At 42.2% G+C, this 23562-nt stretch overlaps 1 protein-coding gene across 4 annotated transcripts in view; it reads right to left on the minus strand.

Moving 5' to 3' along the window:
* Nucleotides 1–23562, minus strand: part of LOC128684830 (putative mediator of RNA polymerase II transcription subunit 26) — a 260980-nt gene that overhangs the window by 207579 nt on the left and 29839 nt on the right. For all 4 annotated transcript variants that reach the window (XM_053771124.2, XM_053771123.2, XM_053771122.2 and 1 more), the window contains exon 2: nt 15703–15800. In XM_053771124.2, the coding sequence (XP_053627099.1) occupies nt 15703–15800 (98 nt within the window). The remainder of the gene's footprint in view (nt 1–15702; nt 15801–23562) is intronic.

Raw genomic sequence — 23562 nt, forward strand, 5'->3', positions numbered from 1 at the left:
CACCAGAAGCAACTTCAGGATTTGGCCCTTCGACAGTCAAAGGGTTAAGCACCTCCTGGTATTAAACAATGCTCCTGGTCATCCTTCAAATGTGGCCCCTCTTATATTATGCCAGCTTTCCATTTTGAATTATTCACACAAAAAATAGAAGATTTACTGTTATGCAGACTACAGTGGACCCCCGACATTTGATAAATCCGGCATTCGATGCATTTTAACTCAAAAATTTCGCCTCGACATTCGATGGAAAACCCGACGTTCGATACGGTTCGTATGAGACGTGTCCACATGTGGCCTGAACTGCCCCTTGTGTGCCAGTGTTTACAAGGATCTTACCAGTGATTGACAGGAGTGATACTGGTCTGAAATCAGCAACTACAGACCAGTGTCACTCCTGTCAATCACTGGTAAGATCCTTGAGACAATAATCTCAAGACAAATGACAGAGTTTTTTGACTACCACTCACTACTTTGTGATCGTCAATATGGCTTCAGGAAAGGTTACTCTGCTGCTGATCTGTTGTTAAACCTCTCCACTAAGTGGCACCAGTCACTGGATGAATCCAAAGTCAGCTGTGTGGTAGCACTGGACATTGCTGGCGCTTTCGACCGGGTGTGGCACCAGGGCCTCTTAGCAAAACTTCAAGCACTGGGAATTGCAGGCTCTACGCTATGTCTCCTCAGTGATTACCTTCATGGTAGATCTCTAAGTGTAGTTCTCAATGGAACGGAATCAGCAAGACATCCTATTGGGGCAAGTGTTCCACAAGGAAGCGTGCTGGGTCCATTGTTATGGAATGTCTACTTCAACGACCTTCTTCATCTCATCCCAGAATCACATGCATATGCAGACGACTGTACACTGACATTCACTTATCCAAGAGAATAAATGCCAGCTGCTCTAAGCTACATCAATCACCAGCTGAGAGCTATATCAGCTTGGGGAAATAGATGGCAAGTAACATTTGCACCTGAGAAAACGCAAATGATGATCGTCTCTAGGCACCATGATGGTAATGCTGGTGCAGTAGTAAGGATGAATGGGAGGATGTTGGCACCTGGAGAAGAAGTTGATATCCTTGGGGTGAAATTTGACTCCAAACTAACCATGAAGAACCATGTTGTAAATCTTGCAAACAAGGCAGCCAGGAAGCTTACAGCACTTCGCCGTATCTCCCATCTGCTTGACAGTAGGGGTTGCAAGATCCTGTACGAGGCACAAGTACGCTCGCACCTTGAGTATGCTCCATTTTCTTGGTTTGCCTGTCCCCCCTCTCATCTGCGACTGCTTGACAGAGTAGAGAACAGAGCAAGACGTCTCATCTCTCGCCTGGACCCATCCTGGATAGATCTGTCATTTCAGCAGAGCCTTCAACATAGGAGGGATGTGGGTGGCCTTACTGTTATGTACAAGGCCAATATTGTCAAAATACCACACTTGGATCCACTTCGAGGACAGCGTGAAACAAGCATTTATGCCACAAGACGGGCAGAAAGCAGCAACTTCACTCTGGCTGTACCCTTCTCCAGAACATCACTCCATCTGAGATCATACATACCCAGGATGACTCGAGTATGGAACACATTCGTACAGGATAATGATATCAACGAGATAAAGTCAGTTGATCAAATGAAAATGCTGGCCCACAGATGGCTCCAACTTCATCCTGTTTCCTACTTGTATCCCACAGATGGCTCCAACTTCATCCTGTTTCCTACTTGTATGTCTCATAACAATAAAAATGCTTTCAAATGAGCTGATGTAGGTAACAGCTCTTAGCTTGCCAATAAAGTTAGGAATCCTTAACCTGTAAATAGCTGTCAATAAAGCTAGGGATCCTTAACCTTGTCAAACCCTGTGTAAAAAAAAAAAAAAAAAAAAAAAAAAAAAAAAGAGAGAGAGAGAGAGAGAGAATAAGAATATGGCCATAAAAGCCACACAAAAATACAGTGGACCCCCGCATACCGTTGGCCTTACATAACGTTAAATCCGCATACCGATACATTTTATCGCTAAGATTTTGCCTCGCATACCGCTAAAAAATCCGCTCAACGCTGTTCGTCCGAGACGCATCTAATGTGCGGCCTTAGCCAGCCTCACATGTTCTGCCAGTGGTATTGTTTACCAGCCAGCCTCCACGGTAACCTCCAAGCAAACAATCGAAACATTTCGTATTATTACAGTGTTTTTGGTTTACCTGGAGAGAGTTCCGGGGGTCAACGCCCCCGCGGCCCAGTCTGTGACCAGGCAAAATAAGTGACCATGGGCCCCAAGAAAGCTTCTAGTGCCAACCCTACAGGAATAAGGGTGAGAATTACTATAGAGATGAAGAAAGAGATCATTGATAAGTAAGAAAGTGGAGTGCGTCTCTCCGAGCTGGCCAGGTTGTATAATAAACCCCAGTCAACCATCGCTACTATTGTGGGCAACAAAAAGGCAATCAAGGAAGCTGTTCTTGCCAAAGGTTCAATTGTGTTTTCGAAACAGAGATCGCAAGTGATGGAAGATGTTGAGAGACTCTTATTGGTGTGGATAAATGAAAAACAGATAGCAGGAGACAGCATCTCTCAAGTGATCATAAGTGAAAAGGCTAGGAAGTTGCATCAGGATTTAATTAAAAAAATGCCTGCAACTAGTGATGATGTGAGTGAATTTAAGGCCAGCAAAGGTTGGTTTGAGAGATTTAAGAATCGTAGTGGCATACATAGTGTGATAAGGCATGGTGAGGCTGCCAGTTCGGACCACAAAGCAGCTGAAAAATATGTGCAGGAATTCAAGGAGTACATAGACAGTGAAGGACTGAAACATGAACAAGTGTTTAATTGTGACGAAACAGGCCTGTTTTGGAAGAAAATGCCAAGCAGGACCTACATTACTCAGGAGAAAAAGGCACTCCCAGGACCATAAGCCTATGAAAGACAGGCTTACTCTGTTAATGTGTGCCAATGCTAGTGGTGATTGCAAAGTGAAGCCTTTATTAGTGTATCACTCTGAAACTCCCAGAGCGTTCAGGCAAAAGAATATCCTCAAGGCTAATTTGTGTGTGCTGTGGAGGGCAAACAGTAAGGCATGGGTCACTAGGGACTTTTTCTATGACTGGTTACACCATGCATTTGCCCCCACTGTGAAAAATTACCTAATTGAAAATAAATTAAACCTTAAGTGCCTCCTGGTGTTAGACAATGTTCCTGGTCATCCTACAGACTTGGCAGAGCGACTTTGTGGGGACATGAGCTTCATTAAGGTGAAGTTTTTGCCTCCTAATACCACTCCTCTCCTGCAGCCCATGGACCAGCAGGTCATTGCAAACTTCAAAAAACTGTACGCAAAAGCTCTGTTTGAAAGGTGCTTTGTAGTGACCTCAGAAACTCAATTGACTCTAAGAGAGTTTTGGAGAGATCACTTTAATATCCTCAATTGTGTAAACCTTATAGGTAAGGCTTGGAAGGGAGTGACTAACAGGACCTTGAACTCTGCTTGGAAGAAACTGTGGCCAGAATGTGTAGACCAAAGGGATTTTGAAGGATTTGAGGCTAACCCTGAGAGGTGTATGCCAGTTGAGGAATCAACTGTGGCATTGGGGAAGTCCTTGGGGTTGGAGGTTAGTGGGGAGGATGTGGAAGAGTTGGTGGAGGAGGACAATGAAGAACTAACCACTGATGAGCTGCTAGATCATCTTCAACAGCAAGAGGCCACACCTGAAGAAACTGCTTCAGAGGGGAGAGAGAAATTGAAGAAGTTGCCTACTTCAAAGATTAAGGAAATCTGTGCAAAGTGGCTTGAAGTGCAAACCTTTATGGATGAAAGTCACCTTCAGACAGCTGTTGCAAACCGTGTTGGCAACCTGTACACTGACAGTGTTATGAACCACTTTAGGAAAGTGATAAAGGAACGAGAGGTACAGACCTCTATGGACAGATATGTTGTGCGACAGAAGTCCAGTGACTCTGAAGCTGGTCCTAGTGGCATTAAAAGAAGAAGGGAAGTAACCCCGGAAAAGGACTTGACACCTCAAGTCCTAATGGAAGGGGATTCCCCTTCTAAACACTAAGACCATCAACACTCTCCCCTCCTCCCATCCCATCAATCATCACCAGATCTTCAATAAAGGTAAGTGTCATGTAACTGTGCATGTCTTCTTCAGTTTGTGTGTATTAAAATTAATATTTCATGTGGTAAAAATGTTTTTTTTTTCATACTTTTGGGTGTCTTGCACGGATTAATTTGATTTCCATTATTTCCTATGGGGAAAATTAATTCGCCTAACGATAATTTCACCTAAAATTGAGCTCTCAGGAACGGATTAATAGCGTTATGCGAGGGTCCACTGTATACCTTGTACATGTACATGTAGTAAGTAAAGATATTATTATAATTAAAGGTGAATACAGGAAAGAGTAAGGTTATGAGGATAACAAAAAGATTAGGTGATGAAAGATTGAATATCAGATTGGAGGGAGAGAGTATGGAGGAGGTGAACGTATTCAGATATTTGGGAGTGGACGTGTCAGCGGATGGGTCTATGAAAGATGAGGTGAATCATAGAATTGATGAGGGAAAAAGAGTGAGTGGTGCACTTAGGAGTCTGTGGAGACAGAGAACTTTGTCCTTGGAGGCAAAGAGGGGAATGTATGAGAGTATAGTTTTACCAACGCTCTTATATGGGTGTGAAGCATGGGTGATGAATGTTGCAGCGAGGAGAAGGCTGGAGGCAGTGGAGATGTCATGTCTGAGGGCAATGTGTGGTGTGAATATAATGCAGAGAATTCGTAGTTTGGAAGTTAGGAGGAGGTGCGGGATTACCAAAACTGTTGTCCAGAGGGCTGAGGAAGGGTTGTTGAGGTGGTTCGGACATGTAGAGAGAATGGAGCGAAACAGAATAACTTCAAGAGTGTATCAGTCTGTAGTGGAAGGAAGGCGGGGTAGGGGTCGGCCTAGGAAGGGTTGGAGGGAGGGGGTAAAGGAGGTTTTGTGTGCGAGGGGCTTGGACTTCCAGCAGGCATGCGTGAGCGTGTTTGATAGGAGTGAATGGAGACAAATGGTTTTTAATACTTGACGTGCTGTTGGAGTGTGAGCAAAGTAACATTTATGAAGGGATTCAGGGAAACCGGCAGGCCGGACTTGAGTCCTGGAGATGGGAAGTACAGTGCCTGCACTCTGAAGGAGGGGTGTTAATGTTGCAGTTTAAAAACTGTAGTGTAAAGCACCCTTCTGGCAAGACAGTGATGGAGTGAATGATGGTGAAAGTTTTTCTTTTTCGGGCCACCCTGCCTTGGTGGGAATCGGCCAGTGTGATAATAAATAAAAAATAATAAAATATTTTTTTCTCTCAGTTGTTTGTTGGGCTATCTTAATGAAACTTGGGCAATGTCTAATACATGTGCACCTGCCAGTCCAAATTCCAATATGCAGTCAAGAATGGGTTGACATTATTTATACAACTATTACAATAATGCAGTAGTCTGCATAACAGTGAATCTTCTATTTTTTGTGTGAATAAAAATTCCAAATGGTAAGCAAGAGTAATATAAGAGGGGCCTGGAGTCATGACTAATAAACAGAGAAAATGTTATTTTAGTGCCAGGAATTTCTGCACTGTTTATTCTTGACCCTATTTTGAAATTGGCATCTGTTGAAATTTGCGTGAAACTGGCCAAATTGCCAACTTCTGACCACTTTATTGGGTAGTTGAAATAGGTGAATGGGAGGTTTCTTGTACTCAGTCGACAGAATAGCAGTAAGTAAATAAGTAAGTTTATTCAGGCATACACAAATACAGTTACACAGATTATACATAGCAGCATATGTATAGAGAACCTAGGATAATCCAAAAACAAGTCAAAGTGACTTATTTCCAATACCTGGCTTGGGCTTGCAATATATGATTTTTGGTAAATAGTTTTTTTTCTCATTTGTTTGTTGGGCTACCTTATTGAAACTTGGGCAATGTTTGATGGAAAGATGTTTCTCAACGTATACACACATAAAAAAAAAAGACAATAAATAAAGGAGTTCACTTGTCAGCCATTAGCCACCTCTTTGAGGTATATTTTCGTATGGTTTTTATGGTTGTAGTCACGTTTTTACGTTTTTTTGGTATCATTTGATAGAATGAGATATACATTACAGAAAGAGATATGATTTTGAGTGGTTTCACGACAAAAAGTACCTTGAAATTGAGCTCTAAGTAGCAGAAATGTTCAATTTCTGCCGATGTTCAATGAACTTTGTGTAAGTCAAGTTGGTTAATTTTATTAAGTGCATTCTAACCTAACAACTCTGTAATCCGGCAAACACAGTAATCCGGCACACACTACAGGCCGGATTACTCATCTACATCAATGACCTACCAAATGTATCACAGCTACTCAAACCTATATTATTTGCAGATGACACTACATATGTCTTCTCTCACCCAAACCCAGTCATACTTGCCAGCACTGTCAATGCCGAATTGCAGAAAATATCTACCTGGATGATGACTAATAAACTTACCCTAAATACTGACAAAACCTACTTCATTCAGTTTGGAACCAGAGCTGCAAATATTCCACTTAACATAATGCTAAACGGATCACCCATCACAAAACTAAGAGGGAAAATTCCTAGGAATCCACCCTGACAGTAACCTCAAATTCCAGACACATATACAACAAATTTCCAAGAAAATCTCAAAAGACAGTAGGCATACTATCAAAGATAAAGTACTATGTTCCACAATCAGCTCTCCTTACACTGTATTATTCACTCATCTACCCTTATCTCACATATGGAATTTGTGCAAGGGGATCAACAACATTAAATCACCTAAGACCACTAATACTAAAGTAACCCAGTCTGAAAATCAATCCAAGACTCTTCTCAAAAGCCACTAACTCACCCTAGACTAAATACTCAATATATTACTTTACCAAAAAATCTCCCAATTACCTAAATCTTAAAACTTCAAGACTAGACGCCCAAGTTCATACACTGACTAATACTACATAGTAGTATAAATACCTACCCAAAACAGTACTGCCCTACACCCAATTGTAGCATTCTCATACTGTAAACTACTCTAAGGAAATCACAATGTTATATTTCATAATATAATTTGAAACTATTGTCCATTGTCGACAGGAATATAATTGAATCATGTTTCATAAAAAGCAGTTTTGAAAATATGAATATTTCCTTTGGTTTATATAAATTAGATTCATTTAAAATTAATAGAACTATTGTACAATTTAAACTATGATAATTTTCTTTAGTATCAAGTAGTCAGTAAGCCATTAAATTAAGTCAGCCCATAATACCAAGGCATGATAGGCTCTCTTTGCACTGAACTCATTATTGTAAATACATAATCTCAATGTACTACACCTACCATCCGACTTACGACCGAGTTTGGTTCCGAGAAACCGGTCGTAAGTCGAAATGGACATAAGTTGAACTTTACTACTGAATATCAACATCACATTTTTGTAATGACTTTATTTTATTGTTTTATTTTGGTATTTTATGTTTTACTTTACTTTTTATGCTGTTAGTACTGTATTTTATACTGTAAGGTTTAGGATAAACACTGTGTACAACACAAATAGTGGTTTATTTCCCAGAAATTTGGCATAAAAAACACGGTCATAAGTCGAGTGGTCGTATGTCGAGCAGGTCGTAAGTTGGATGGTAGGTGTACTTGCAAAGAAATAAAATTTGACTTGACTTTGACTTTGACACTGACCATGCAGACCCATTCTTTCATATGTAGGCCTACCAGCTTTCTTCCACCAGATTTGAAGGCGCTAGAATTTTGTCGTATAAATACCAGGTCGACACTGGCTCTCAAGCCATACATATACAGGACCGACCCTGAAAGGGTTAAATAGTTCCACAACTATGTATTTTATAGCACTCTACCATGTGGTTTTAACCCTTTGACTCTCGAGACCCCTGCTCACAAACTTGCTCTCAGTGTTGAAGAATTAAAACAAAAAATTATGAAATGATAGAGAATCTTTTCCTGATGGTAATGATACCAAAAGTATTAAATTTGATGGAAAACTTATGGAATTACACTTTTACGAAGTTAGCAGTCTCAGCGATATACACATGTACAATTTTACCCACTTTGAGCCCTATTTTCGGCCAATTCCAGTGTTCCAGTTGACCACTCAGCTATTTTGCTAGAAATCCATTTGTTCTACCAAGTGAGTACAAGAAACCACCCATTTATCAATTTCAACTGCCCAATAAAGTGGTCAGAAATGGGCAATTTGGCCATTTTCACACAAATTTCAAAATATGCCTATTTCAAAATAAGGTCCATAATAAACAATGCGCACATTCCTGGCACTAAAATAACATTTTCTCTGTTCATTAGTCATGTCTCCCGGCCCCTCTTATATTACACTTGCTTTCCAATTTTACTTTTTATTCACACAAAAAGTAGAAGATTTACTGTTTTGCAGACTACTCCATTATTGTAATAAATGCATAAATACAGCAGAACCTCATATTTCGAACGTATCACTTATCGAACTTTTCGAAAATCGAACGCTTTTTTCTAACCAACTTTGTCCCTATTATCGGACTCGCCCCTATTTTCGAACCGCTGGGTACCGGACCTGTCCAGCAGCCTGCTCTGTCTGTGTCCCCACGCAGGCGCTGTGAGCCAGTCTGGTTGTGTTGATGCTTGAGTGAACACTAACCTTCACTCTCATTCAAACATTTTACGATTATTTCATTGTGTTTAGTGCTTGTGGGACTGTGAAATAAGCTACCATGGGTCCAAAGAAACTTGCTAGTGGTACCCCTGTGATAAAGAAAGTGAGAAACACCATAGATGTGAAGAAGGAAATAATACAGAAGTATGAGAGTTGTGTGAGACTTGTTGAGCTTGCCAGGATGTACAGAGGACTGTGGACAGTTATTTAGTGAGACAGAAACAGAGAACTGTACACAGTTATTTTGTGAGAGAGGGGTCCAGTGACTCTCAGGCTGGTCCTAGTGGCATTAAAATACAGAGAAGGGAAGTAACCCCAGAGAGAACTTTGATACCTGACGTCCTCATGGAGGGGGATTCTCCTTCCAAACACTAACCCCAACTCCCTCTCTCCTTCTCCCTATCTTCCAGATGCCATCACCAATCTTTAATAATGTAAGTAAAAATGTCATTTTTATATGTTTATTTTGATTTATTAATACATAAATGAACACTATATTTGTTGTGTGTATGTAAAAGTATAATTAATCTCTATAACATGTATTTTTTTGTGAATATTTTTGGGTTTCTGGAACGGATTAATTGTATTTCCATTATTTCTTACGGGAAATATTGCTTCGCTTTTCATACTTTTCGAATTTAGAACTAGCTCCTGGATTGGATTAAGTTCGATATTTGAGGTTCCACTGTAATGTCAACCCATTCATGACCGCTCATCAGACTGGCCAGTTGGACACATACTGGATGGTGACATCATTTGTTTACTCCTAAACATTGGTAAAAATCGAACATTTCAGCTACCTTGAGCTCAATTTCAAGGTACCTTTCATCGTGAAACCAATCAAAATCATCTCTATGTCTGTAATTTAGCTTCCATTCTATCAAATGAGACCAAGAAAACGAAAATACAACCATAAATATCAAATGAAAATATACACCTAAAACTCGGCATTTTATACCAGAAACATGGTCAAGTTTCGTTTTTCTTATTATGCACTGCATGCTGCAGGATTTTTTTTACTGCACACACTGACCATGCAGACCCATTCTCTCACATGTACGTCTACCAGCTTTCTCCCACTAGATTTGAAGCCGCTAAAATTTTGGCGTATTAACACTGGATTGTATGCCGTACTAGTATGACATTGACAGTGAAAGGGTTAATCTTAGTTTAAGTCCTCCCAAACTGCTATGCATATTACAAGCTTTTCCCAAAACCTGTATCACTTGTACACTTTTTATAAGTTTTTTTCAAACACTTGTTGTCTCCCACTGAGGCAGGGTGACCTAAAAAGAAAAATGAGTAATTTTTTTTACAGGAGAGCCCCACTTTACGATGCTTCGCTAATAGAGATATTTCAAATTATGCCCCAAAATTTGTTTATACAGCTGATTTACTATTACAGAATCTGCATTCTACTCTCTTTCTGTTTACATTCTCTGTGAGCTATGCAACTCTAAGTGCCAAGTTACAAAGTAGGAGCTAAGCCAGGCAAGGAGGTAGCTAAGAGTGTCTTGCTTGTGTTGAAGATGCAATAACACAGGAAGAATGTTGCTTTGAGGCACTAAAAATGTCATATATGTATGTGATCATAGACATTTTCAATAACGTTTTGGAAAATTATATAAACACAGTGTGTGTTGCTTTGAGCCTGGTTGTGTTGCTGTGAGTCTGGGTGTGTTGTTTATATGCAGGCTACTCCATTAGTGTTAAGATAATTTGTATTACAGGTACTCTTCACTTAATGACCTATCAGTTTAACAACCGTTTAGCCTCAAGACCAGCTCTCCGACCAGTGGGTACTGTATGCTGTGCAAAAACTCTGGTCACGAAAATGGCAGAGCGGTGGCATGTCTCAGCGTCAAGCATCAGTCTAGTCTCGTTTCCACAGTCAGCTCACTACACCAGCATTCGCAATCTCCAAGATTACTTATTTCATTTATAATGCCTAGTTCTATTTTTAATACATATACTAAAAATGTTATAAATGGTGCAAACATGACATTAAAACATTATCTAAATATGACTGACACAAACCCACTACCAGTACAGTAGTATGCTTGCATTATCAGTAAGGGGCAGCTCCTCGCTTAACGACTTACTCTTAGGACGGAACTCGGTCATTAACCCTTTCAGGGTCCGTCCCGTAAATCAACTGCTTTACGTTGAGTGTCCAAACCGTAGATCTACGCCAAAATTCAAGCGCCGTCAAATTTAGCGCGAAAACGCTCATAGGCCTACATGTGAGAGAACGGGTCTGCGTGGTGGGTGCGCGCCATAAACAAAAAATCTAGGCGCCCGCATAGCATTGTGGGAACGCCGGCTCAGTTACCCTTGTTCACCATGCCTCGTCGCAAGTCAGCTCTCACTCCCCGGAAAATTGGGACTCTCCTCTTCCTATCTGATAGTTCTGACACTGATGGAAGTGGAAATGAAGACGAATTCTACGGCTTTGATCAGTTAGTGACCGAAAAGAATGACCAGGATATCGATAATAGTGCAGAAAACCCTGACGATCCTCAACCTTCTACCTCTGATGTGGGCACTCGTGACTCACGGTCGGTTGTTCCTCATCGCAAGAGAAAACTAATATTTTCGCGTGGCCAGGCCTCTGACTTCAGTAATGATGATGATAGTGACGTGGACTGTGATTTTATTGCGCTCGGCGATCAATCGAGTAGTGATAGTGAGGAATCATATTCACCAGTGAAGCGTCGGTATGTTCGCCGCCGCATGCGCTCGGGTAGTGTACCCTATGCTGTGCCCAGGGGACGGAGTACATCCCGGAGTACATCCCGTGGCCCAACACCAGTTTTAGGTAGTGATAGTGAGGATGATGTGGCTACACTTGGCATGGATAGCCCACAGGCATCAGTGGATGGTGTTAGTGGTGATGGTAGTGGCACCGCCATGCGTGACTCACCAGGCCACGCTGGGACCCATGCTGACTCGTCAGTTCAAGGACAAAGCGGAGCGCCAGCCACCAGCCCACCACAACCACAACCACCCGCACAACCAGCCTATGATGTCCAGTATCCACCAGCAAACCATATGTGGGATTGGCAGCAAAATCCCAATTTTGTTCCCAAGCCTCACCACTTTGATGATTCTCAAAGTGGAATTCTACCTACTTGTCCCCTTGGAACCATGGCCAATGAACTGACCAGCCATTGATGGAAATTATTGTCAGGGAAAGTAATAAGTATTTTGAGTACACCATGGCAAATATGATCTTATCACCACAGTCAAGACTACACAGGTGGAAAGAGACGACTGTTGCAGAAATGTATTTGCTTTTTGCAACAATAATGCTTATGCCTCACGTCTATAAGCATAATATAAAAGCATACTGGTCCACAGATCGGCTAATTTCTACCCCGGTCTTCAGTGAAATCATACCAGTGAACAGGTTTATCTTACTCTTACGTATGTTGCACTTCTCTGACAAAACCAGGCCTGACAGAAGTGACAGGTTATACAAGATTAGAAATGTTTTCATGTATCTCAAACAAAAGTTCAGGATATACTTTTATCCATTCAAGAATCTTGTAATTGACGAGTCTTTGATTTTGTTCAAAGGTAGACTGTCATTCAAGCAGTATATACCGAGCAAGAGGAAACGCTTGGGTATAAAACTGTTTGTACTCTGTGATTGTGACAGTGGCCTGGTGTTGGATATTGTTGTATACACGGGTAGTAAAACATTGAAAGATACCAAGATGTTATTGGGTATCTCAGGTGATGTAGTGAGAAACATGATGGCACCTTATCTTGGTAAGGGGCATACATTATATACCGATAACTGGTACACAAGCCCATTACTCAGTGATTTCATGCGAGTGAACAAGACAGATGTGTGTGGCACAGTGCGTTCTAATCGTAAACATATGCCCAGGCTCAACGCAGGTGCTCGTGGTGATGACGTGCAGGTGTTTACTGCCAATGACATCATGGCATTATGGTGGCATGACAAACGAGATGTCACATTGTTGACAACCATTCACTGTAATGAAATGCAAGACAGTGGCAAAGTTGATCGAGTGACTAATGAACATATTCGAAAACCAGTGTCAGTGATTGATTATACACAAAACATGCGCTTGGTTGACAAGTGTGACATGCAGATTGGTTTTGTTGGCTGTGTTCGTAAGAGTTACAAGTGGTACATGAAACTTTTCTTCCATCTCATGGACATTTCAATGCTCAATGCATATAATATGTACCAAATAAAGACTGGCAACAGACCACGGTATGGTGAATTTTGTTTGTCTGTTGTCAGACAACTCATAATGAAGTACCAGGTAACAACACCTGCTATACAACATGGTCCTCGAATTCCTCAGGATATACCCAAGCCTTTGAGGAGAGAAGGTGATCATTTCATAATACAGCTTCCTTCAACTCAGAAGAAATTTGCTCAGAAGAGATGCATTGTCTGTGCACAAACAAAACGACGGCAACAAAGACGCAAAGACACTCGGTTTATGTGTGAAGAATGTAAGGTGCCTCTGTGCATGGTGCCTTGTTTCAAGGAGTTCCACAAGCTCCAGCAGTTTTAAAATCATGTCCAGTGATTGTAAATATGTAAATATATGATAGAACATTAGTATTATACAATATTTGTGCATGTTTATTGTAATAAACAACAGTGGTAAACAATAATATGGTAATAACTTTAGTGCAGTTATTGTGTTCAATACAGTGAGTTTATATATATACATTATATACAGTATTGGTCTCTCAGGCCCCAAATGTTAGTAGGAATAGAAAAAAATTGGAAAAGAAAAGAAAAAACAACTAAAACCACAAAATAATGTAATGCGCGTATGTGGAATTCGTCGATGTTGCCGCCACCACATCATTTTTGACAAACTTCTTGGCACTGTATCTCGGTAAGTACTGATCAGATTTTTTTTTTTTGTCTTATTACCTTCACAAAAATATGCTCTTTAATTCTGTAAGAAAAAATAATTTTTTTTTTTTCAAAATTTCTTGGACACTGGAGCACCACTTCAGATTTTGGCCTTGGACCCTGAAAGGGTTAAGTAAGGAGTACAGTGGACCCCCGACCAGCAAAGGAACATCTAACAATAAAATTGACTAATGAAGCGTTTTAGCGTAAAAATTTGGCCCAACCAATGATGAAAAACTCGACTAACATCATTTGTCCGGAATGCATCCACGGGGCCTTATGGCCTGAGCATGCCTTAGCTGCCCTGCCTTCAGTTAGTGTGCCAATGTTTACAAGCCAGGGCAGTTGCTTCCACGCATACATTATTCCAGTGTTTTAGTGTTTGTAACTGCTAAATAAGCCACCATGGGCCAAAAGAAAGCTTCTAGTGCCAACCCTGTGGTAAAAAGAGTGAGAATTACAATTGAAATGAAGAAGATGATCATCACAAAGTATGAAACTGGAGTGCATGTCTCCGAGCTGGCCAGGTTGCATAACAAACCCCAATCAACCATCGCTACTATCTTGGCCAACAGAAAGGTAATCAAGGAAGCTTTTGTTGCAAAAGGTGCAAGTATGTTTTCGAAACACAGATTGCAAGTACTCAAAGATGTTGAGACACTGTTATTGGTGTGGATAAACGAAAAACAGATATCAGGGGATGGCATCTCTCAAGCAATCATAAGTGAAAAGGCAAAGCAGTTGCATGACAATTTAATTAAAAAAAAAAAATGCCTGCAACTAGTGGTGATGTGAATGAATTTAAGGCCAGCAAAGATGGGTTTGAGAGATTTAAGAATCATAGTGGCATACACAGTGTGGTAAGGCATGGTGAGGCTGCCAGTTTGGACCAAAAAGCGGCTGAAAAATATGTGCACGAATTCAAGGAATACATAGAGGCTGAAGGATTAAAATCCCAACAAGTGTTTAATTGTGACAAAACAGGTCTGTTTTGGAAGAGAATGCCAAACAGGACCTACATTACACAGGAGGAAAAAGCACTCCCAGGACACAAGCCTATGAAGGACAGAATTACTTTAATGCTGTGTAGTAATGCTAGTGAGGGACTGCAAAGTGAAGCCTCTACTCGTGTATCACTCTGAGACTCCCAGAGTGTTCAAGAAAAACAATGTCGTCAGGGCTAATTTGTGTGTGGTGTGGAGGGCAAACAGTAAGGCATGGGTCACTAGATATTTTCTATGACTGGTTTTATCATGTGTTTGGCCCCACTGTGAAAAATTACCTCCTGGAAAATAAATTGGACCTTAAGTGCCTCCTGGTATTAGACAATGCTCCTGGTCATCCTTCAGACTTGCCAGAGCAAATTTCAGGGGAGGTGAGTTTCATAAAAGTGAAGTTTTTGCCTCCTATTACCACTCCTCTCCTCCAGCCCATGGACCAGCAGGTCATTTCAAATTTCAAAAAACTGTATACCAAAGCAATGTTTCTAAAGTGCTTTGAAGTGACCTCAGACACTCAAATGACCCTAAGAGACTTTTGGAAAGATCACTTTAGTATTCTCAATTGCATAAACCTTATAGGTAAGGCTTGGAAGGGAGTGACTAACAGAACCTTGAACTCTGCTTGGAGGAAATTGTGGCCAGAATGTGTAGAAGAGAGGGATTTTGAAGGCTTTGGGGCTAACCCTGAGAAGCCTATGCCAGTTGTAGAATCTATTGTGACATTGGCGAAGTCCATGGGGTTGGAGGTTAGTGGGAAGGATGTGGAAGAGTTGGTGGAAGACGATGATGAAGAATTAACCACTGATGAGCTGCAAGAGCATCTGCAACAGCAAGAGGGCACAACTGAGGAAATTGCTTCAGAGGAGGGGAGAGAGAAATTGAGGAGGTTGCCTTCTTCAAAGATTAAGGAAATTTGTGCAAAGTGGGTTGATGTACAAACCGTTATGGATAAAAATCACCCTGACACAGCTATTGCAAGCCATGTTGGCAACCTGAACAATGACAATGTTGTGGCCCATTTTAGGAAAAACTTAGAAGCATTAGTTTCTACACACTCCTCAAAGTAAACAAGATGGTACTCACCCTTTCACACGCTGAACCTCTGTTTCACCTCGTATGCCTCCTCGAGGATTTAGTAGAATACTGAGGCATTTCAGCAGTTGCAAAGGGTCGATTTTAGGCTAGAAAGAAAGAAAAAATATATTAGTACAAGGAAGGAATAACCCAAGGCTCAATAAACAAGCAAAACTGCAACATTCATTAAAAAAAAAATCAAACCGCATAAAAATTATTATAAAAGTACGCTGATAAATGCTATATCAAAATCCTCAATTCATGAAATTATCATCATCCATGTAGGAATCCCATAAAATACTATAGGTAAAAACAAATGACTTATTATAAATACATATATACTGTCCTTCATGATCGACACCATGCCTAACCCTTCTAGGGTAGGGTAGGTGCCTTAGCCCGAGCTTTTAGCTCATAAGACTGTCATTCCCATTTGCCCCCTTGGGGCGGGGATGGCAGACCAGAGAGGCCTAGCTTGTGGCTAGGCCTGGGGACAGTTGGTCCCAAAGATGAGGAGGTACTTGTGCCTCCTCCCATGGGAGACTTAGGTCTCAGACACTCCCTAAAGAGGGAGCCAAGGCCGGGCCACCACTTGGACAAGGCCCGGGCCGGGAGAATACCGGCGAATATTTAAGAAGAAGAACTGTCCTTCATCACAAATTAAAAATATAACTACAGTGGACCCTCGCCTAACGATGGCATCATGTAACGTTAAATCCGCCTAGCGATACATTTTAACGCAAAAATTTTGCCTCACCTAGCGCTAAAAAACTCGCTCAACACGATTTGTCCGAGATGTGTCCACATGCGGCCTGAGCCAGCCTCACTTGTTCCGTGGGTGGCAGTGTTTACAAGCCAGCCTCCGCGGTCACATCCAAGCATACAATCGGAACATTTCATATTATCACAGCGTTTTTAGTGATTTCACCTGCAAAATAAGTGACCATGGGCCCCAAGAAGAAGAGATGTACAATACATGACACTTACCTTTATTGAAGATCTGGTGATGATTGATGGGATGGGAGGAGGGGAGAGTGTGGATGGTCTTAATGTTTAGGAGGGGAATCCCCTTCCATTAGGACTTGAGGTGTCAAGTCCTTTTCCAGGGTTACTTCCCTTCTTCTTTTAATGCCACTAGGACCAGCTTCAGTCACTGGACCTCTGTCGCACAACATATCTGTCCATAGAGGCCTGTACCTCTCGTTCCTTTATGACTTTCCTAAAGTGTTTCACAACATTGTCAGTGTAATAGTCACCAGCACGGCTTGCAATAGCTGTGTCAAGGTGATTTTTATCAAAAAAGGTTTGCACTTTAAGCCACATTGCACACATTTCCTTAATCTTTGAAGTAGGCAACTTCTTCAATTTCTCTCTCCCCTCCTCCAAAGCAGTTTCCTCAGGTCTGGCCTCTTGCTGTTGAAGATGATCTAGCAGCTCATCAGTGGTTAGTTCTTCATTGTCCTCCTCCACCAACTCTTCCACATCCTCCCCACTAACCTCACCAATATGAGCACTAGTTCCAGGCATAGGGTCGACAGGGTCAGCCCCAAACCCTTCAAAATCCTTCTGTTGGACACATTCTGGCCACAATATTCTCCAAGCAGAGTTCATCATCCTGGAAGTCACTCCCCGCCAAGCTATAAGGGTTATGCAACTGAGGATACTGAAGTGATCCTTCCAGAACTCTCTTAGGGTCAATTCAGTGTCTGAGGTCATGCCAAAGCACCTCTGAAACATTGCTTTGGTGTAGAGCTTTTTGAAGATTGAAATGATTTGCTGGTCCATGGGCTGGATAAAAGGAGTGGTATTAGGGGACAAGAACTTCACTGTGACAAAACTGAACTCCTCACATAAATGCTCATCCAAGTCTGGAGGATGAGCAGGAGCATTGTCCATTACCAGAAGGCACTTGAGTGGCAACTGATTTTCCAGGAGGCATTTCTTCACACTCGGGCAAACACTTCCTTGAACCAATCATAGGCTTGTGTCCTGGCAGTGATGTAGGTTCTCTTTGGCATTTCTTCCAAAATAGGCCTGTTTTGTCACAAGTTAACCCTTGTTGGGGGGGGGGGGGGGGAGGAATTATTCTGCCTCTACATACTCCTTGAATTCAAGCATGAATTTTTCAGTCGCATGTTTATCTGAACTTGCTCCCTCACCATGCCTTACAACACTGTGTATGCCACTTCACTTCTTGAAATTTTCAAACCAGCCTTTGCTGGCCTTAAATTCACTAACAGCAGCACTCGTTTCAGGCATTTTCTTGACGAGACTGGCATGCAACTGCCTTGCCTTGTCACAAATTATCAACTGCACAACACTATCTCCAGCTAATTGTTTTGGTGGATCCATAACAACAACAATTTCTCCACATGTTCGACTGTTTGTGACCTCTGTTTCATTATCACATTTACCCTTTCACAACATCAGCTTCCTTTATTTCCTTTTCCTTCCCCAAGATGGAAGTGATCGTTGAATAGAGCTTCCCGTACATCCTGGCAAGATCGGCCACACGTATGCCACTTTCATATTTCTCTATGATTTCTTTCTTTAATTCTATTGTGTTTCTCACCTTTACCAAAGGCCTGACACAACGAGCTTTCTTTGGGGCCATGGTGGCTTATTTAGCAGTTGCCAGCACAAAAAACACTGGATTATTGCAAAATGTTTTGTGTGAATGCAGGGTGTGTTGCTCACTCACCGAGAAACAATGCCAGGCTGGCGCTGAATGTGTCTGTGGCAGGGTTTGTGTGCACAGGGCCACTGGGACACATTCCATACCACCACCGAAATCCAAGGGAAATCCTGAAAACCAAGGCTATATTTTGACGGAAAAAAAATTGCTGATAACCAAAATTCACGATCACCAAGACTCATGAAAACCAAGGGTCCACTGTAACTACTGGTAAACAAAAGTACTAAATAAAACTTGCTCAACTATGAAAGCTGTTTAACCCTTAAACGGTCCAAACGTATATATACATTTCCTTTGTCATTCATTCAACATTGCGACAATAAGCCTGAGTTGCCTAGACATGAGAGAATGGGTGTGCGCACTCACTGTGCACCATATGAAAAAAATTGGGGATGCCTGGGTACCATATGCTCTTTTTTCCTATTAAGGGAAACTTTTTTTTTTCTCAAAAAAAATTTGGGGTACTACGCGAGAGAACGTATATATACATTTGGACCGTTTAAGGGTTAAGGAAAATGCCTTTTAAAAGGGCAACTTTAAAAATGGTCCTGGTTACAAGCAAAAGATAATTAGGGAGAGAATGCGTGTTAAACTTTCTACCAAGTGCAGCACCATGGATACTGTACTCTACTTACGCAGATTGCCATATGAAGATTTGTTGAATTCATGATAAGCACTAAACCCATGTGGGTCATTCACCAAAATATGTGGTGGAGGTGCATTTCCTAGCAGTATACTCGCCTATATACCCTCCCACATAAAGAGCATTAGAACAATTAATTTTTACCACAATATAATGTCAAAAGTTTAACCAAATATCTATTAAAAATGCAAGCTTCATTAAAAGGCACATCCTACCCTGCAGTTGGCGCTAAGGCATTTTCAGCACGTGTTCATTACCTCTCACTCGCTCCCCTGCCACCTACCCACACTGTTTGGCTACTTTCTAAACCCAGAACAATGTTTGGTAATGCTGTTTACAGCAACATGTAGTCTCTGTGTCAAACATCTTCCACTGACAAAGACCTAAAAAATGCAAAAGATTTTACAGCAAAAAAAAATCACAATGTAAGGAGCAAAATGGCATTATTATTTCTGAATGAATGAGGAGGAGGAGGAGGAGGAGAAGAGAGGGATTGGGGAGGGGAGAGGAGGGAGGAGGAGGAGGATGAGGAGAGGAGAGAGGATGAGGAGAGAGGATGAGGAGAGAGGATGAGGAGAGAGGATGAGGAGAGAGGATGAGGAGAGAGGAGGAGAGAGGAGGAGGAGGAGGAGAGAGGAGGAGGAGGAGAGATACAGGAGAGAAGAGGAGGAAAGAGGAGGAGGAGGAGAGAGGGGGAGGAAAGAGGAGTATAGAGAAGAAGAGAGGGGAGGAGGAAAGAGGAGTATAGAGAAGGAGAGAGGGGAGGAGGAAAGAGAAGTATAGAGAGAGAGAGGAGGAGAGAGGTGGAGAAAGGAGGAGGAGAGGAGGAGGAGGGAGGAGGAGGAGGATGGAGGATGGAGGAGGGAGGAAGGAGGAAGAAGGGAGGAAGGAGGGAGAAGGGAGGAAGGAGGAGGGAGGAAGGAGGAGGGAGGAAGGAGGAGGGAGGAAGGAGGAGGAAGGAGGAGGAAGAGGAAGGAAGGAGGAGGAAGAAGGAGGAGGAGGAGGGAGGAGGAGGGAGGAGGAGGAGGGAGGGAGGGGGAGGGAGGAGGAGGGAGGAGGAGGAGGGAGGAGGAGGAGGGAGGAGAAGGGAGGAGGAGGGAGAAGGGAGGAGGAGGAGGAGGAGGGAGGAGGAGGAGGGAGGAGGAGGGAGGAGGAGGAGGGAGGAGGAGGAGGGAGGAGGCGGGAGGAGGAGGGAGGAGGAGGGAGGAGGAGGAGGGAGGAGGAGGAGGGAGGAGAAGGGAGGAGGAGGGAGAAGGGAGGAGGAGGAGGGAGGAGGAGGAGGGAGGAGGAGGGAGGAGGAGGGAGGAGGAGGGAGGAGGAGGAGGAGGGAGGAGGAGGAGGGAGGAGGAGGAGGGAGGAGGAGGAGGGAGGAGGAGGAGGGAGGAGGAGGAGGGAGGAGGGAGGAGGAGGAGGGAGGAGGAGGAGGGAGGAGGAGGGAGGAGGGAGGAGGAGGAGGGAGGAGGAAGAGGGAGGAGGAGAGAGGCGGAGGAGGAGGGAGGAGAGAGGAGGAGGGAGGAGGAGGCGGGGGGAGGAGGAGGGAGGAGGAGGAGGGAGGAGGAGGAGGGAGGAGGAGGAGGGGGAGGAGGAGAGAGGAGGAGGAGGTAGGAGGAGGAGGGAGGAGGAGGAGGGAGGAGGAGGAGGAGGAGGAGGGAGGAGGAGGAGGAGGAGGGAGGAGGGAGGAGGAGGAAGAGGGAGGAGGAGGGAGGAGATGATGATAGTGACAATGATGATGATGATGATGATAATGATAATGATACTGATACAGTAATAGACAAAAAATAACAGAACAATAGAGAGAACACCTACACAGAGAAATAACTGAGATACAATACAGAGGAAATTTAAATAAGTCAGATGAGTTTTAGCTACTGCATGATACAAGGAAGCCCAACATGCAAATGTCAACCTTCTCCCCACAAGTGAATAGAACATCTCTGATTGGCCACTCTAGGACCTTATCCAAAATGAGCCAACGAGGTGACTGTTTTCATAAATCCACTGTACATTATATTATCTCTTGTAGTCAACAGTGGGCATATGTCGAGTCATGCTACTGACAGTTGTTCATATAATCTCATATGTACAGTACACAAGAGTATCATGTGTATATAACTAGTTCACTCTTAGTGACCTACAATGTGGCATTGGCCACATCACTCATTTTGTATTTGTAATTCAAATAAACGTCCATGTTCTACCAAAGGAATAAAAATATTTTGATAATAAAAGCAACTTTTTCACATTTTTGAAGTGTCTGAGGGCCAAGACTATTCGACATACTGCTGGCAGATAGTACATAAGAAATAATGCAGAAACAAGCATAAAAGTTTTCAAGAGGAAAGTAAACCACTACCTCCGCCAAGTGCCAGATCAATCAGGCCATGATGGATATGTGGGCCAGAGGGCTGCCAACAGCAATAGCCTGTTGACCTGGCAACTACTAGATGTGAAAGTATTCTGTTGTTTATTTAACAATTAACCCTTTCTGCAGCCGTCACACAGAACTATGTCATTGAGCCGAGGGTCCCTCACGTAGGGTTTTATGTCCTGAGCTCAGCGCTATCAGATAAGCTGTGAGCGGTAAAGTTTGGCCTAGATATGAGAGAATGGGTCTGCTCCATGCAGTGCAGGATAAAGGAAAACAAAACTACATGGTTTAAAATAGCAAATTTGAGGCATTTTCTTGGATGGTTTTTCACGGTTTTATTGGCTGTTTCTTGGTATATTTTGACAGAATGGAAGACATACTACTGAAACACAGATGATTTTCATCAGCTTCAGGACCAGAGGTAGCTTGAAATTGAGCTCGAAGTAGCGGAAATACAGTAGACCATCATTTAGCACGAGTTTATTTGGCACGATTTGGGTATAGCACGATTGAAAAATTGTGGCACAATTTTACGTAACATGTCGTAAGTTGAATTTAACACAGTTCAGTTTGCTGGAAGGAAAAAAAAAACTTTCCTTTTCCTTAAGCGGCTGCCTTGTTGTGGATCAACGGGGAAGACCTCCTGCCATCCCCAGCCACCCTCTGACACCACCCCACCATCCCAGCATTCATACTTCATACGTGTCCAATCCAACTTCTCTGCTACAAGCTTGTGATTGTGAATTGTGTTTAGATCTTTTAATTGCTATATCCTGTATCTGCCAAGCAATCATGACACCCAGTAGGCATACCAGTGTTGCTCAAAGTGGCAAGAAAAGGTGTAAGCATTTAAGTCTTAGAATTAACGAAGGAAACAAAGATATTAGACAAGACATAACCTGTGGCCATAATGAAGTGTTACCTTGTACACATATAAAATAGGTAAACATAAGTTTGTGTGACTGGCTGACTTACTGAATGACTGACTGGCTGGCTTACTGAATGACTGACTGACTTCCTGAATGACTGACTTACTGAATGATTTGACTTACTGAATGACTTGACTGACATACTGAATGACTTCACTGACTTACTGAACAACCTGACTGACTTACCGAATGACTTGACTGACTTACCAAATGACTTGACTGACTTACTGACTTGACTGACACGCAGACACGTTCGGGACGAATGACTATTACCAAGTTCAATGACGATCACCGAGCCAATATTTTGATGAAAAAAACGTTACTTATTCTGAATACATGTATGTATTACAAAATCCGAAGACTACATAATCCGGGGGTCCACTGTATACTCAATAAAATCCAAACTAAGAGCTACCTGTAGAATTGGACCATTATTGAGAGGAGATTCGTATACTGGTGATAAACAGGAAATGAGTGAAATCCTAAAAGAACAGTATGAGTCAGTGTTCAAGGTAGAAAATGCAGAAATATTTTTCACTCCAGCAGAAGGCCGTCAGACCAACTAATGGACATTAGTACAACTCCTAAAGATTTCAAAAAAGAAATGGACAACATACCTATTCACTCAGCACCTGGACCAGATTCATGGAATGCTCTATTTATAAAGAAGTGCAAAGTACCACTAGCATGAGCCCTCAGTATTCTTTGGAGAAAGAGCTTTGATCTAGGTGAAATACCGGAGGCCTTAACCCTTTGACTGTTTTCGACGTATAAATACGTCTTACGAGCCAATGTTTCTGACGTATATATACTCAATAATTCTAGCGGCTTCAAATCAAGCGGAAGAAAGTTGGTAGGCCCACATGTGAGAGAATGGGTCTGTGTGGTCAGTGTGCACCACATAAAAAAAATCCTGCAGCACACATTGCGTAATGAGAAAAAAAAAACTCTGATCGTTTTTTTGGAATAAAACGCCGACTTTGAGGTGTATTTTCGTATAGTATTTATCGTTGTATTCGCGTTTTCATGGTCTTAGGTGATAAAATGGAAAACATATTACAGAAATAGAGATGATTTTCATTACTTTTACGATGAAAACGACCTTGAAACTGAGCTCAAAGTAGCGGAAATGTTCGATTTTTACCAATGTTCAAGAGTACATAAATCACACCACACGTCCAATACACATCAACTGGGGAGTCTAATATTCTTTCACTAGTGCACTGATATTATT

This window comes from Cherax quadricarinatus, chromosome 5, assembly GCF_038502225.1.
Source record: "Cherax quadricarinatus isolate ZL_2023a chromosome 5, ASM3850222v1, whole genome shotgun sequence".
NCBI classification, from domain to species: domain Eukaryota; kingdom Metazoa; phylum Arthropoda; class Malacostraca; order Decapoda; family Parastacidae; genus Cherax; species Cherax quadricarinatus.